The sequence below is a fragment of the Bufo bufo genome, chromosome 10 (genome assembly GCF_905171765.1).
Source record: "Bufo bufo chromosome 10, aBufBuf1.1, whole genome shotgun sequence".
Lineage (NCBI taxonomy): Eukaryota > Metazoa > Chordata > Amphibia > Anura > Bufonidae > Bufo > Bufo bufo.
Genome location: NC_053398.1, coordinates 52887558 through 52903067, shown reverse-complemented (window position 1 = coordinate 52903067; position 15510 = coordinate 52887558). Strand labels below are relative to the sequence as shown.

General features: G+C 42.2%; 1 protein-coding gene across 1 annotated transcript in view; it reads right to left on the bottom strand.

Moving 5' to 3' along the window:
- The window catches only part of LOC120980825 (calpain-1 catalytic subunit-like), an 86606-nt gene that overhangs the window by 23503 nt on the left and 47593 nt on the right, over nt 1-15510 (bottom strand). Inside the window, exons 7-9 of the mRNA XM_040410134.1 lie at nt 14258-14343; nt 14092-14166; nt 5803-5963 (exon numbers count right to left, since the gene is read on the bottom strand). Of these exons, the coding sequence (XP_040266068.1) occupies nt 5803-5963; nt 14092-14166; nt 14258-14343 (322 nt within the window). The remainder of the gene's footprint in view (nt 1-5802; nt 5964-14091; nt 14167-14257; nt 14344-15510) is intronic.

Below are 15510 nucleotides of genomic sequence, written 5' to 3'. Positions count from 1 at the left end.
TGTAAGACCAGAGGGGGGAGTTCGGACTGGTTGCATCTCTCCAGGTTATGAACCATATCAATTCCATAGTGTTTTCCCACTAATGACTAGACCCAGCTGAGCATACAACTTTTTGATAAATCTTTACTATTTTAATCTTTAAAAGCGTTCCTCTTTATGGTAAAGTCATTGTGATATATGATAGACACTTTTGGTCTGTTAGAGTGGAGCCAGCACCATGGATTGGGCTGGTGATCTTTGGTGTTTTGGTGGAGATTTTGGAAATTTTTTACTAAATTTTTGAGAACGATACAAAAGATCGATTTAGCTTTCTGTTCTTCTGATCCATCAGAAGAACCGAAAAAAAAAACATCCACTATTTTGAGCATCAGTTATGATCAGGTCACATCAGATTGTGTCACTTATGCCAGAGGTCAGGTAGTTTTGACGGGAGAAAAAGTCCTGCATGCAATACTTTTGCTCCAGTCTGGAAGAGACACAAACTGACCACAACTGATGCTCAAAATAATAGATCTGTTTTTCTTCCTGTTCTTCTAATGAATCAGAGGAATAAAAACTTAACAGTGATGTGGACCCAGCCTTATTGTGAAGACTTTATTTTTACTGTACTTTTGTGTGTCTTTTCTATGCTGGGTCCAGCTGTGTCAATGAGATGAGAGAAGAGCATCTCTAGCTCTGGAAGACCGGTTTTATCCTGGATCACACAATCAACCCATTAATATGAATGAGCACTGTGTGAGGGTCCTTCTACATGGACAGATTTCCTGCCCATAACAAGCGCCAATCAACGATACAACCTGCAAATCACCACTCATTTGAGCTGTATTTTAATGGGGCAACCATCATTTGTTCGGCTGATGATTAGCTTTAAAAGGGGTTGTCTCCTTTCAACATTTATGGCAAATTGCTAGGATATGTCACAATAAACAGGTGCCAATCTCACTTCTGGGGCCTGATTCTACCTACAAAATTGGGCCCCTGAAATCAAGGGAGTTCAGCTGCACATGAGCGACCACCTTCCATTCATCGCTATAGGAGTTCTGCTTCAGCTACTTCTAACAGTCCTACAGCTTGCTTTATATTCACTACTATGGAACTTCCGGAAAAAACAGAGAACACTCATTTGGCTATTTTCGGAAGTCCCATAGCAGTGACTGGAGAGATGCCTTCTTTCACTTCAGGACCCGATTCTGCAGATAGGAGTGTGTCCCAGAGGTGAGACCTGCACCTGCCATTGTGGCATATCCTAGCAAAATATCATAAATATTGAGCTGGGACAGCCTCTTCAAGTGTACAGCCTTACCATGCAGCGGAGATGTGGCAGCTGTTTGGTTCAACCTACAGAGCCATGCCAGCTGTACTGCTATTCAATGAACGCATTAGAAACTGATTTTTTTTTTGTTCAGCAGCTTGCATGGTAGCATAGTACAAGCAGCAGAGCTACCGGGTCTTGGACACATTACAGCCGTGTTGTGTGGCCATACCCTAATTCTTACTTTCGAATGCAGCGGTGCTGCATAGAAATTGAGTACTTCACAGAACCAAAATTTACAACCTACTTAAAAAACTTAACTTTTAGTTCCAAGAAGATAGAAAAAAACTTAAACCCTTCCCTAAAATATCCCTGCCCTGAAAAGCATGACTCCACCGTCTTCAAAACTATCCCTATACCACCCTATGATATTAAGGGATCATATATAGCAAGTGTAAGCAGCGGGATCACACCAGGGGAAAAATAAACCAATTGGTTTAGAAGGCTCAACCTAGACCAGGAAATATGTAATATACAGTTGCAAGAAAAAGTATGTGAACCCTTTGGATTAATATGGATTTTTGGACAAATTGGTCATAAAATGTGATCTGATCTTCATCTAAGTCACAACAATAGACAATCACAGTCTGCTTAAACTAATAACACACAAATAATTAAATGTTACCATGTTTTTATTGAACACACCATGTAAACATTCACAGTGCAGGTGGAAAAAGTATGTGAACCCTTGGATTTAATAACTGGTTGAACCTCCTTTGGCAGCAATAACTTCAACTAAACGTTTCCTGTAGTTGCAGATCAGACGTGCACAACGGTCAGGAGTAATTCTTGACCATTCCTCTTTACAGAACTGTTTCATATCAACAATATTCTTGTGATGTCTGGTGTGAATCACTTTCTTGAGGACATGCCACAGCATCTCAATCGGGTTGAGGTCAGGACTCTGACTGGGCCACTCCAGAAGGCGTATTTTCTTCTGTTTAAGCCATTCTGATGTTGATTTACTTCTATGCTTTTGGTCGTTGTCCTGTTGCAACATCCATCTTCTGTTGAGCTTCAGCTGGTGGACAGATGGCCTTAAGTTCTCCTGAAAAATGTCTTGATAAACTTGGGAATTCATTTTTCCTTCGATGATAGCAATCCGTCCAGGCCCTGACGCAGCAAAGCAGACCCAAACCATGATGCCCCCACCACCATACTTCACAGTTTGGATGAGATTTTGATGTTGGTGTGCTGTGCCTCTTTTTCGCCACACATAGTGTTGTGTGTTTCTTCCAAACAACTCAACTTTGGTTTCATCTGTCCACAGAATATTTTGCCAGTACTGCTGTGGAACATCCAGGTGCTCTTGTGCAAACTGTAAACGTGCAGCAATGTTTTTTTTGGACAGCAGTGGCTTCCTCTGTGGTATCCTCCCATGAAATCCATTCTTGTTTAGTGTTTTACGTATCGTAGATTCGCTAACAGGGATGTTAGAATATGCCAGAGACTTTTGTAAGTCTTTAGCTGACACTCTAGGATTCTTCTTCACCACATTAAGCAGTCTGCGCTGTGCTCTTGCAGTCATCTTTACAGGACCGCCACACCTAGGGAGAGTAGCAGCAGTGCTGAACTTTCTCCATTTATAGACAATTTGTCTTACCGTGGACTGATGAACAGCAAGGCTTTTGGAGATACTTTTATAACCCTTTGCAGCTTTATGCAAGTCAACAATTCTTAATCGTAGGTCTTCTGAGAGCTCTTTTGTGCGATGCATCATTCACATCAGGCAATGCTTCTTGTGAAAAGCAAACCGAGAACTGGTGTGTGTTTTCTTAAAGGGCAGGGCAGCTGTAACCAACACCTCCAATCTCATCTCATTGGTTGGAATCCATTTGGCTGACACCTCACTTCAATTATCTCTTGGAGATGTTATTAGTCTAGGGCTTCACATACTTTTTCCACCTGCACTGTGAATGTTTACATGGTGTGTTCAATAAAAACATGGTAACATTTAATTCTTCGTGTGTTGTTAGTTTAAGCAGACTGTGATTGTCTATTGTTGTGACTTAGATAAAGATCAAACGGAAAATGCAAATGTGATCGCACACTGCATCCAGCACTCTGCCCTCCATGCTGGATGAGACATTGGTTTATATTTTGGCCAAAGCATAGTAAGCCACTCACCGCGTCAAGGTCGTCTCAATTGAGTGGTCCCTAACTCTTGTTCCTACCTGTTCATGGGCCATGACAGCCACATAAAATCCAGGGAATGTAGGTCAGCATGCAAGCCAAGTACACTTTGCTTGTAACCCCGTCCGGTGCCATTACAGCTTTCATCGGATCCAGGGATGCAAGTACCAACATGCATGCTGAACCCACCATATACTTCTCCTGGAGCCAGATGGCTAATGGTAGGTTCTATATAAGCAGACTCAGTTTTATACTGACTTTAAAACCAGCCTCCAGGACAGATTGACTGGTCAGGTGTGCTTGACTCAAAGGAGATCGCCACGCCTCCAATATATGCTACAAAGAAAAAAGGTGGGGGGTTGAGTCAGCACAACCTGCCTGCAGGTGCAGATCACTATGGCGAAATACATATACAAACGGAAAATGCAAATGTGATCGCACACTGCATCCAGCACTCTGCCCTCTATGCTGGATGAGACATTGGTTTATATTTTGGCCAAAGCATAGTAAGCCACTCACCGCGTCAAGGTCGTCTCAATTGAGTGGTCCCTAACTCTTGTTCCTACCTGTTCATGGGCCATGACAGCCACATAAAATCCAGGGAATGTAGGTCAGCATGCAAGCCAAGTACACTTTGCTTGTAACCCCGTCCGGTGCCATTACAGCTTTCATCGGATCCAGGGATGCAAGTACCAACATGCATGCTGAACCCACCATATACTTCTCCTGGAGCCAGATGGCTAATGGTAGGTTCTATATAAGCAGACTCAGTTTTATACTGACTTTAAAACCAGCCTCCAGGACAGATTGACTGGTCAGGTGTGCTTGACTCAAAGGAGATCGCCACGCCTCCAATATATGCTACAAAGAAAAAAAGGTGGGGGGTTGAGTCAGCACAACCTGCCTGCAGGTGCAGATCACTATGGCGAAATACATATACAAACGGAAAATGCAAATGTGATCGCACACTGCATCCAGCACTCTGCCCTCCATGCTGGATGAGACATTGGTTTATATTTTGGCCAAAGCATAGTAAGCCACTCACCGCGTCAAGGTCGTCTCAATTGAGTGGTCCCTAACTCTTGTTCCTACCTGTTCATGGGCCATGACAGCCACATAAAATCCAGGGAATGTAGGTCAGCATGCAAGCCAAGTACACTTTGCTTGTAACCCTGTCCGGTGCCATTACAGCTTTCATCGGATCCAGGGATGCAAGTACCAACATGCATGCTGAACCCACCATATACTTCTCCTGGAGCCAGATGGCTAATGGTAGGTTCTATATAAGCAGACTCAGTTTTATACTGACTTTAAAACCAGCCTCCAGGACAGATTGACTGGTCAGGTGTGCTTGACTCAAAGGAGATCGCCACGCCTCCAATATATGCTACAAAGAAAAAAAGGTGGGGGGTTGAGTCAGCACAACCTGCCTGCAGGTGCAGATCACTATGCTTTGTATATGTATTTCGCCATAGTGATCTGCACCTGCAGGCAGGTTGTGCTGACTCAACCCACCACCTTTTTTTCTTAGATAAAGATCAGATCACATTTTATGACCAATTTGTGCAGAAATCCATATCATTCCAAAGGGTTCACATACTTTTTCTTGCAACTGTATGTACCACACTGATATATATACAAAATACTTGGGTGGCCATTACGAGTATCCCCAAAACGACACCCCTAGATAAGTCAGATATTCCCCCATTAGTACCTACTCATACTCAAGCATGCTGCCTCTAGATCATGGCTAAATACCTTAATTATGCATCTTGCTCTCCTATTATGTTGCCCAGCGGGTAATACCAATCAGTGCATGTGCAGTGAAGTTCTCAGACCGGGGACAACCGCTCTAAGATCTTCCTTGCGCTGGCAAATGCATGAGATTTCAGGACCAGGCAGCACAGCAGTGAGCTTGCCTGGCCCTGTCTATCTCACTGGGATGGAGAATAGCGACGAGGACAGGTGGAGGTGAAGAGATGCTCCAAGGAGCTAGACTAGCCCTTCGGTTCTCCAAGCACTTCATTTACCTATAACTAAAAGGAAGAATTTCTCATTGTACAGAAATAGGGCTAATTTTAGTCACTATGATCAAGCCTACCGGGCAGTATTCCTGGGTTAATTTGTTTAATAGGGTTGTTCATGGTGACAGATGTTTTTAATACATTCTTTAGAATGGTTACAAGGTAAAATATCACTTTAATGAACCGCACAGAAATGTGTCTCTTCACAAAACGGGTTTGGAAATTTTTGACAAACACAATAATAACATATTGGAGAATAGAAAATGAGGAAATGACTCAAGAACTCTTTATGGGTAAATAGCAGTATATTCCAGAACATATGATTATATTTACCTGGGAAGTTTCTGCACCCGCCGGCTGTACTCCCTTTCCTCCAACTTCCGCTGTAAAGTGTTGTGTTCCACTTGCGGAATCTGCGTGCAGTTAAGGAATCAGGAGTGAGATTACAAATCTCAAGACGAGAAAATTCACAAAGGAAATCTTGGAAAGACATCCTGCAGGGAAGGAAACCAAAAATAGAGACAGAAAACTCTTATATATATTTAATATCAGTTTGAAATAACTACAGTTTTGAAAAAAATAAATAAATAAATTATATATATATATATATATATATATATATATATATATATATATATAGGGAAAAAACAAAAAACTGTGGCAGCACTCCCTTTAAGGCTGTATGAAATATAGGGTGCCCGCGGTGCTCCCTCGATTCAGGACAGTAGACAGCAAAGAAAGTTTGCAGCACTCTTTGAAAGATAAAATGTGCTCTTTTATTCACACATATCAAGTGACAACGTTTCGGTTCTCTCACAGAACCTTTCTCAAGTCAGGTGAAACAAAGTGCAGTAGTGTCAGTATAAATACATGATAAGGTTGTTACTAATTAGTTCATCAACCAATACAAAAATAGTGCACTCCCCTTTGTGGACGTATTACAATTCATTCATTCACACCACGTATCAATGTGAACACAGGCTAACAAACATCTTCCATATATACTGTAGTGTTGTAGCCATAATATCAATTTATCATTTTCATAATCATAGTGCATATATAAAGTGCATATAATAAAGTGCATAGTGCAATTAAAACCACTTAACATCTATACCTTGCTAGGGGTTTGTGGAATAAACCACGGGGATGGTGTCTTAACTCGTGTAGATGCACGCCAATTCTCCGCGTCTAGTCCTCGCCAATGCGCATGTGTCAGCCCTTCCCCTCCTGTTAGGCGGTACATAACCGCTGTACGTCACCCGCAGGCGGAGACCAAGCGCCGTGACGTCTGGTGTACTGCGTCAGCACGCTCCGCGCGCATCACGTGCCCGCGAATCCGCCGTCACAGACACCAGCGTCACTTCACTTGCCTTTCCCGCCATTTTACAACAGGGCAATCTTTTGGGCAATGACTCTATCTGACATCCTCCTTCTTCCTGTTGCTTCCTACAAACCAAAATTTACAACCCAGCAAGATAAGTTCCTGATTATACTTTCAACAATATAGAAAATCGTATTGTGGCATAATTAATTCACGTAATTTCCACTGGGTTCACCCAATACAGCATTCTGGACGCACAAGAAACCAGGCAATAGAGGAGGGGTACTAGCCCACCATCCCCCCTGTTACCCTAAACTCGACGTTTAATCCTTTAGGTTTCAAGGTATCCAAACAAAAAATCCATCTGAGCTCATTTTTCTTTAAAACAGTTAACCTGTCCCCTCCTCTTTCTAACGGTTTTACATGAGTCTTACAGTTCACACACCCCAAACATGGGAAACATCCTGTACGCCTCGTCTTCAAGAAGGTTTGTCTTAACTGGCTTTTTTTCAGGGACTTTGGAATGCACCACTTTGTCCCTAATATTCCCTGCTCTTTTGTATGCCATCATAGGAGGTTCTTTAAAGGCTGCTATAGTTGGGTGACCACTACTCAGTAGCCCCCAATGGCGCCTCACTATACGTTCTATACTTGGGCTCAACTCATTATAGGATGACACAAAGGGTAACCTTTCACTAGCCTGTTTTGGTTTGGTAACTAACAATTCATCTCTGGACATTTCTCTTACTTTATCAGCATGCCTTTTCACCAAATTTCTGGGATAACCCCTATTCACAAATGATTGCTCCATATTTCTTAGTGCCCGATTCATATTGTCATCCTTATCTACTATTCTCCTTACTCTGAGCATTTGACTGACTGGTAAAGAGTTTACCATCCTCCTTGGGTGTCCACTTGCAAAATGCAGTAATGTGTTCTTATCAGTGGGTTTAATATTAAAATCCATATGTATTTGTTCATCCTCTATGTAAACCTGAGTATCTAAATACTGCACCCGGTCCACCGATGCCGTTAATGTAAATTGGATCTCCTTGTCAATGGAGTTCAAAAATACATGAAAGTCCATCAGTGCCTCCATGGTGCCAGTCCAAATGAGGAAAATGTTGTCTATGTATCTCCACCACGTCAAAACCTGATTGAAGTGGGGAGATACATAGACAAGACGTTCCTCAAATGACCGTACAAATATATTTGCATAGGTGGGCGCGGCATTGGACCCCATCGCCGCGCCCACCATCTGCAAATGGAACTGTCCCTGGAACACAAAGTAATTGTTCCTCAGCGACAGCTAGTGTCAAAATGAACTGGCGGGTTGGAGCAGGATATTCTGAATACCGCAACATCTCCAAGACAGCCACCAAGCCCTTTTCATGATTAATCGAAGTGTACAGTGATACAATATCAAAAGATGCTAAAATCGCCCCTTTCGGGATCCGTATCACTCTTATTTTGGTAATGAAGTCTCCCGTATCTCTGATATATGATTTTACACCCATGGCATATTCTCTCAATATTTTGTCAAGAAAGACATTAATATTTGAGAAAATAGAATTCCTGCCAGAAATTATCGGCCGTCAGTAGCCCCCAATGGCGCCTCACTATACGTTCTATACTTGGGCTCAACTCATTATAGGATGACACAAAGGGTAACCTTTCACTAGCCTGTTTTGGTTTGGTAACTAACAATTCATCTCTGGACATTTCTCTTACTTTATCAGCATGCCTTTTCACCAAATTTCTGGGATAACCCCTATTCACAAATGATTGCTCCATATTTCTTAGTGCCTGATTCATATTGTCATCCTTATCTACTATTCTCCTTACTCTGAGCATTTGACTGAATGGTAAAGAGTTTACCATCCTCCTTGGGTGTCCACTTGCAAAATGCAGTAATGTGTTCTTATCAGTGGGAACTTTTTTAGGAGCACATTACACTATGGGAGACGCCCCACAAGAAGGGGAGGTCGAAGACACAGAAGATCTGGGAAAAACCAGAGCGCAAAGATCAATGAGGACCAACAATTCCAGACAGATGAATGCAAAGAAGAAATAGAGACAAATTGAGTGGTAAACATTTCTTCTCATACATTGACTGAGCATGAATTGAAGGTATTGAACAAAGGACTGTCCTTCTGTCCACAGGCTAAGCCTGATTGGTTTCAGTTGGAACTGGACTTGAACCGCCTCTTCAGGAATCTTAGACTGAGGGTGTGGTTCGACTCTGGTTCCATTGAGACTTTGATTGCAAATGAGGTTACTACATCAGATATTGGGTTAACGTTGAAACAATTTGGTTTGGATTTAAAAAGTGATTTTTTTTCCTATTGTGAATTCACACGCCCTAGAATGTTTTATTGAAGCAGTGAAAAGGGATATAGCATTATTGAGATGAAAAACGAAATCAGATGCATTTGTGAAACCAAATATTACTGTGCAAGAAATGTCTGCCTTGGAGAGTCTGTCCATGAACCCCGATCTCACTATAAAACACGCGGATAAGGGCGGTGGAATCGTGGTCATGGACACCTCTCAATACGTAAAAGAGATACATAGACAATTAGGAGAATCTGGTGTGTACAAACCATTGGGTAAGGACCCCAGGTTTGAGATTGTTAGAAAAATTGATGCACAGTTAAATATAGCAGAGGAAAATGGTATAATAAATAAACAACTTAAAGAGTTTTTGGTAGTGAATTCTCCAGTTACACCAACTATATGGAAACCGCCTAAATGTCCTACTGTGGACCAGTGGTTACACCTTATAAATAAGGACCTTCAGATGTATAAGTTGACATATGAAGCAAGGGGGGTACCGGACCGATTTGACAAAATTTGGGGCCTATGGGTGCAGGCTGAGGGCACGACTTGAGGGATTATTGGAAGCAGGGACTGCAATACCCAAGCGTGTGAGTGAGTGTGTGAGTGTGGTATGAGTGGGTTCCGGTGTCAATCATATGACGACAGTGATATCCATTCATTAAAGTCTCTCTTATGTCTCCTGTTGTCAAGAAATATTTGAACAATTGATCTTACTGGAATTGCTTATGCTGGTGATTGTGCTATGTAGATTGTTCCCTTTCCCTTTGGGATTGTTGTACTTAATGCAAAAGTGTTAAATAAACGCTATAAAAAAATAAAAAAAATAAACTATATATGTATTAACCAAAATACATAAGAGGCTGATAGACCCTCCGGGACGGCAGATAATTTCTGGCAGGAATTCTATTTTCTCAAATATTAATGTCTTTCTTGACAAAATATTGAGAGAATATGCCATGGGTGTAAAATCATATATCAGAGATACGGGAGACTTCATTACCAAAATAAGAGTGATACGGATCCCGAAAGGGGCGATTTTAGCATCTTTTGATATTGTATCACTGTACACTTCGATTAATCATGAAAAGGGCTTGGTGGCTGTCTTGGAGATGTTGCGGGATTCAGAATATCCTGCTCCAACCCGCCAGTTCATTTTGACACTAGCTGTCGCTGAGGAACAATTACTTTGTGTTCCAGGGACAGTTCCATTTGCAGATGGTGGGCGCGGCGATGGGGTCCAATGCCGCGCCCACCTATGCAAATATATTTGTACGGTCATTTGAGGAACGTCTTGTCTATGTATCTCCCCACTTCAATCAGGTTTTGACGTGGTGGAGATACATAGACAACATTTTCCTCATTTGGACTGGCACCATGGAGGCACTGATGGACTTTCATGTATTTTTGAACTCCATTGACAAGGAGATCTAATTTACATTAACGGCATCGGTGGACCGGGTGCAGTATTTAGATACTCAGGTTTACATAGAGGATGAACAAATACATATGGATTTTAATATTAAACCCACTGATAAGAACACATTACTGCATTTTGCAAGTGGACACCCAAGGAGGATGGTAAACTCTTTACCAGTCAGTCAAATGCTCAGAGTAAGGAGAATAGTAGATAAGGATGACAATATGAATCGGGCACTAAGAAATATGGAGCAATCATTTGTGAATAGGGGTTATCCCAGAAATTTGGTGAAAAGGAATGCTGATAAAGTAAGAGAAATGTCCAGAGATGAATTGTTAGTTACCAAACCAAAACAGGCTAGTGAAAGGTTACCCTTTGTGTCATCCTATAATGAGTTGAGCCCAAGTATAGAACGTATAGTGAGGCGCCATTGGGGGCTACTGAGTAGTGGTCACCCAACTATAGCAGCCTTTAAAGAACCTCCTATGATGGCATACAAAAGAGCAGGGAATAAGCTTTATGTGGGTGAAACCACATGTGATTTGAAAACTAGGTTAAATAACCATAGACAATCCATCAGAAATAAAATAAAAGATCTGCCGGTGTCAAAGCTCTTTGTGGAAAAGGATCATAAAGAAAATGATTTGAGATTTATGATCTTGGATTATGTAAAACCGTTAGAAAGAGGATGGAATAGGTTAACTGTTTTAAAGAAAAATGAGCTCAGATGGATTTTTTGTTTGGATACCTTGAAACCTAAAGGATTAAACGTCGAGTTTAGGGTAACAGGGGGGATGGTGGGCTAGTACCCCTCCTCTATTGCCTGGTTTCCCGTGCGTCCAGAATGCTGTATTGGGTGAACCCAGTGGAAATTACGCTGATTAATTATGCCACAATACGATTTTCTATATTGTTGAAAGTATAATCAGGAACTTATCTTGCTGGGTTGTTAATTTGGTTTGTAGGAAGCAACAGGAAGAAGGAGGATGTCAGATAGAGTCATTGCCCAAAAGATTGCCCTGTTGTAAAATGGCGGAAAAGGCAAGTGAAGTGACGCTGGTGTCTGTGACGGCGGATTCGCGGGCACGTGATGCGCGCGGAGCGTGCTGACGCAGTACACCAGACGTCACGGCGCTTGGTCTCCGCCTGCGGATGACGTACAGCGGTTATGTACCGCCTAAAAGGAGGGGAAGGGCTGACACATGCGCATTCGCGAGGACTAGACGCGGAGAATTGGCGTGCATCTACACGGGTTAAGACGCCGTCCCCGTGGTTTATTCCACAAACCCCTAGCAAGGTATAGATGTTAAGTGGTTTTAATTGCACTATGCACTTTATTATATGCACTTTATATATGTACTATGATTATGAAAATTATAAATTGATATTATGGCTACAACACTACAGTATATATGGAAGATGTTTGTTAGCCTGTGTTCACATTGATACGTGGTGTAAATGAATGAATTGTAATACGTCCACAAAGGGGAGTGCACTATTTTTGTATTGGTTGATGAACTAATTGGTAACAACCTTATCATGTATTTATACTGACACTACTGCACTTTATGTTTCACCTGACTTGAGAAAGGTTCTGTGAGAGAGCCGAAACGATGTGTGAATAAAAGAGCACATTTTATCTTTCAAGGAGTGCTGCTAACTTTCTTTGCTATATATATAGAAAAAGGAAAATCCAGCGGGAGCACCAGGTGTGGGTGCAAGGTCCAGCACAGGGTAACGGCTATACCCAATATTTGTAGAGACGGAAGAAGTCGGACTGCACTCCAAAATAATGGTGAAATAAAGTGTTTTAATCACCCATAGTATGGCAAACTTGCGACGTTTCGGCTCACAAGAGCCTTCCTCGAGGAAGGCTCTTGTAAGCCGAAACGTCGCAAGTTTGCCATACTATGGGTGATTAAAACACTTTATTTCACCATTATTTTGGAGTGCAGTCCGACTTCTTCCGTCTCATATATATATATATATATATATATATATATATATAATATATTTTTTTTTTAACAAAATACAATCTTAATGTCTATAGGAAAAATGCACACACTATGTAAAGTGATGCTGTGCACTTTCCTCATACCTTACTTCTTCTCAAAAGTTTATTTTAGTGATACATGCTTACCAGTTCCCACATTTGCACATAGCTCGCTCTTGTTATTTGCATATTATAGGATTGGAATTTAGGCTCCAGTTAAACCAAACGTAGTGCAGATGTTGAGTTTTGTAACCAATCTTATTACAGCTTAAAGGACTTTTCTACTGCTTAATTATCCTCTGGATAGATCATCAATATCTGATCAGTGGGAGTCCGATCAGCTGTTTGAAAAGGCGCCGGTGTTCGCTGTAGCACTACGGCCTTCTCTCAGCTTAGTCTAGGACTTGTGAGGTCATGTTCATTGGTCCCATGGCCTAGGACAGGCATGGCCAACCTGCGGCTCTCCAGCTGTTGTAAAACTACAACTCCCACCATGCCCTGCTGTAGGCTGATAGCTGTAGACTGTCCGGGCATGATGGGAGTTGTAGTTTTGCAACATCTGGAGAGCCTCAGGTTGGCCATCCCTGGCCTAGGAGCAGCTCAACACAATTTAAGTGAATGAGGCTGAGCCGAGATACCAAGCACAGCCGCTATCAAATGAATGTTGCTGTGCTTGGTGAGCAGAGAGAAGGCTACGGTGCTACTGCGAGCACTGGTGCCTTCTCAAACAGCTGATCGTCAGGGATCTCGGGTGTCGGACCCCCCCACTGATCAGATATCGATGACCTATCCAGAGGATTGTCCAACAGTAGAAAAGACTTGGAAAGCCTTTTAAGCATTAATTTAATGCGGCACCCCCTTCACTGATTTCCCCTGCATCGTCATGCCCAAGCTGTCCACTGTGCAGATAACTGCAGCACAGCACCACAGTGCCAACCTTATTGTCCAGGGCAAACTTAAAAGGAGAAGATGGTGGTGTCCCAGAAGTTGGAGCGCCACTAGCCAGAAACGTTCTATGCCAACTACGCTAAATAAAAATTGTAGCATAATACTCAACTAGTCATAAATAGCTTAGAAGGCCAAAAATTTATATCCCAATAGTTTATAACCCCTCTGAGATGGATATTAATCACTATAATGGGCGGTGTAGTGGCAAGATTTAGCCCTTGATAGTGTATAGAAGTTTGGTAACAAATATAGAGCCGCTTCCTATGGAGGATGGCCAACATTTACTAGAGGAACTATTTAAAGTCATATATGATAGCAGGAGCTAGACAGATTACACTGCTGCCTGTGACATCTTATCACAAGCCTCCATCCACCCTGTAGATTACCAGCTGCTGCAAAATCTGAAATCCCTGCATGCCCTGACAGGCTATATCTGTCGGTGAATGCTGGGAGTTGTAGTTTCACACAACGGTTGAGCCACAGCTTAAAAGACTACTAATATAAATCCTGTGTCAGTGCAGTAGTACCCTGTATGAAAAGCACTCCTGCTATTAGAACTAGTGTTATTAGTGCTGTAGATTAATAAGTTCTTTTCACACTCACCAAAATTCACCATCCTCCATTTTATTTCTCAGTTCATCTCTCTGTGAAGGATCCACAGAATTCCACTCATTGGAGCTAGAACAAGACAATATATTTAAAGTTCATGTCTTCTGTGAAAAAGCCATTTTTATTTACATGAAACATATAAATCTATTCTGTTTCTTACTCATCACTCCATGCTCCAGTCCACTCCACCTCGCCCCAAGGGTTTCTCATCCGAATTAGCTTTGTGTTCTGACCTCTATAGTTGACCTAAAAGAAAAGGAGATTTATCTTACTGAGTATTAGCTTACCAAATTAGTCCTTCAGGCTGGGATAACATGGGATAACCATCAGCTAAACACTTGTTCGGCCAAACAGTATCTTGACCAATCTTCCCCGACACTCGGTTAGGACGAGAACACTAAGGCCTCTTTCACACGGTCGAGTATTCCGCGCGGATGCGATGCGTGAGTTGAACGCATTGCACCCGCACTGAATACCGACCCTTTCATTTCTATGGGGCTGTTCACATGAGCTGTGATTTTCACGCATCACTTGTGCGTTGCGTGAAAATCGCATCATGCTCTATATTCTGCGTTTTTCACGCAACGCAGGCCCCATAGAAGTGAATGGGGTTGCGTGAAAATCGCAAGCATCCGCAAGCAAGTGCGGATGCGGTGCGATTTTTACGCACGGTTGCTAGGAGACGATCGGGATGGAGACCCGATCATTATTATTTTCCCTTATAACATGGTTATAAGGGAAAATAATAGCATTCTGAATACAGAATGCATAGTAAAATAGGGCTGGAGGGGTTAAAAAATAATAATAATAATTTAACTCACCTTAGTCCACTTGATCGCGCTGCCGGCATCTCCTTCTGTCTCCTTTGCTGAACAAGACCTGTGGTGACGTCACTTCGGTCATCACATGATCCATCACATGATCTTTTACCATGGTGATGGATCATGTGATGGATCATGTGATGGATCATGTGATGACCGGAGTGACGTCACCACAGGTCCTGTTCAGCAAAGGAGACAGAAGGAGATGCCTGGCAGCGCGATCAAGTGGACTAAGGTGAGTTAAATTATTATTTTTTAATCCCTCCAGCCCTATTTTACTATGCATTCTGTATTCAGAATGCTATTATTTTCCCTTATAACCATGTTATAAGGGAAAATAATACAATCTACACAACCCCGATCCCAAGCCCGAACTTCTGTGAAGAAGTTCGGGTTTGGGTACCAAACATGCGTGATTTTTCTGACGCGAGTGCAAAACGCATTACAATGTTTTGTACTCGCGTGGAAAAATTGCGCGTGTTCCCGCAACGCACCCGCACATTTTCCCGCAACGCCCGTGTGAAAGAGGCCTAAGTGTTGCGAATGAGAGAAGAAAAAGCCACTGCAGGACTCCTCAGGTGGGTGGCTTATC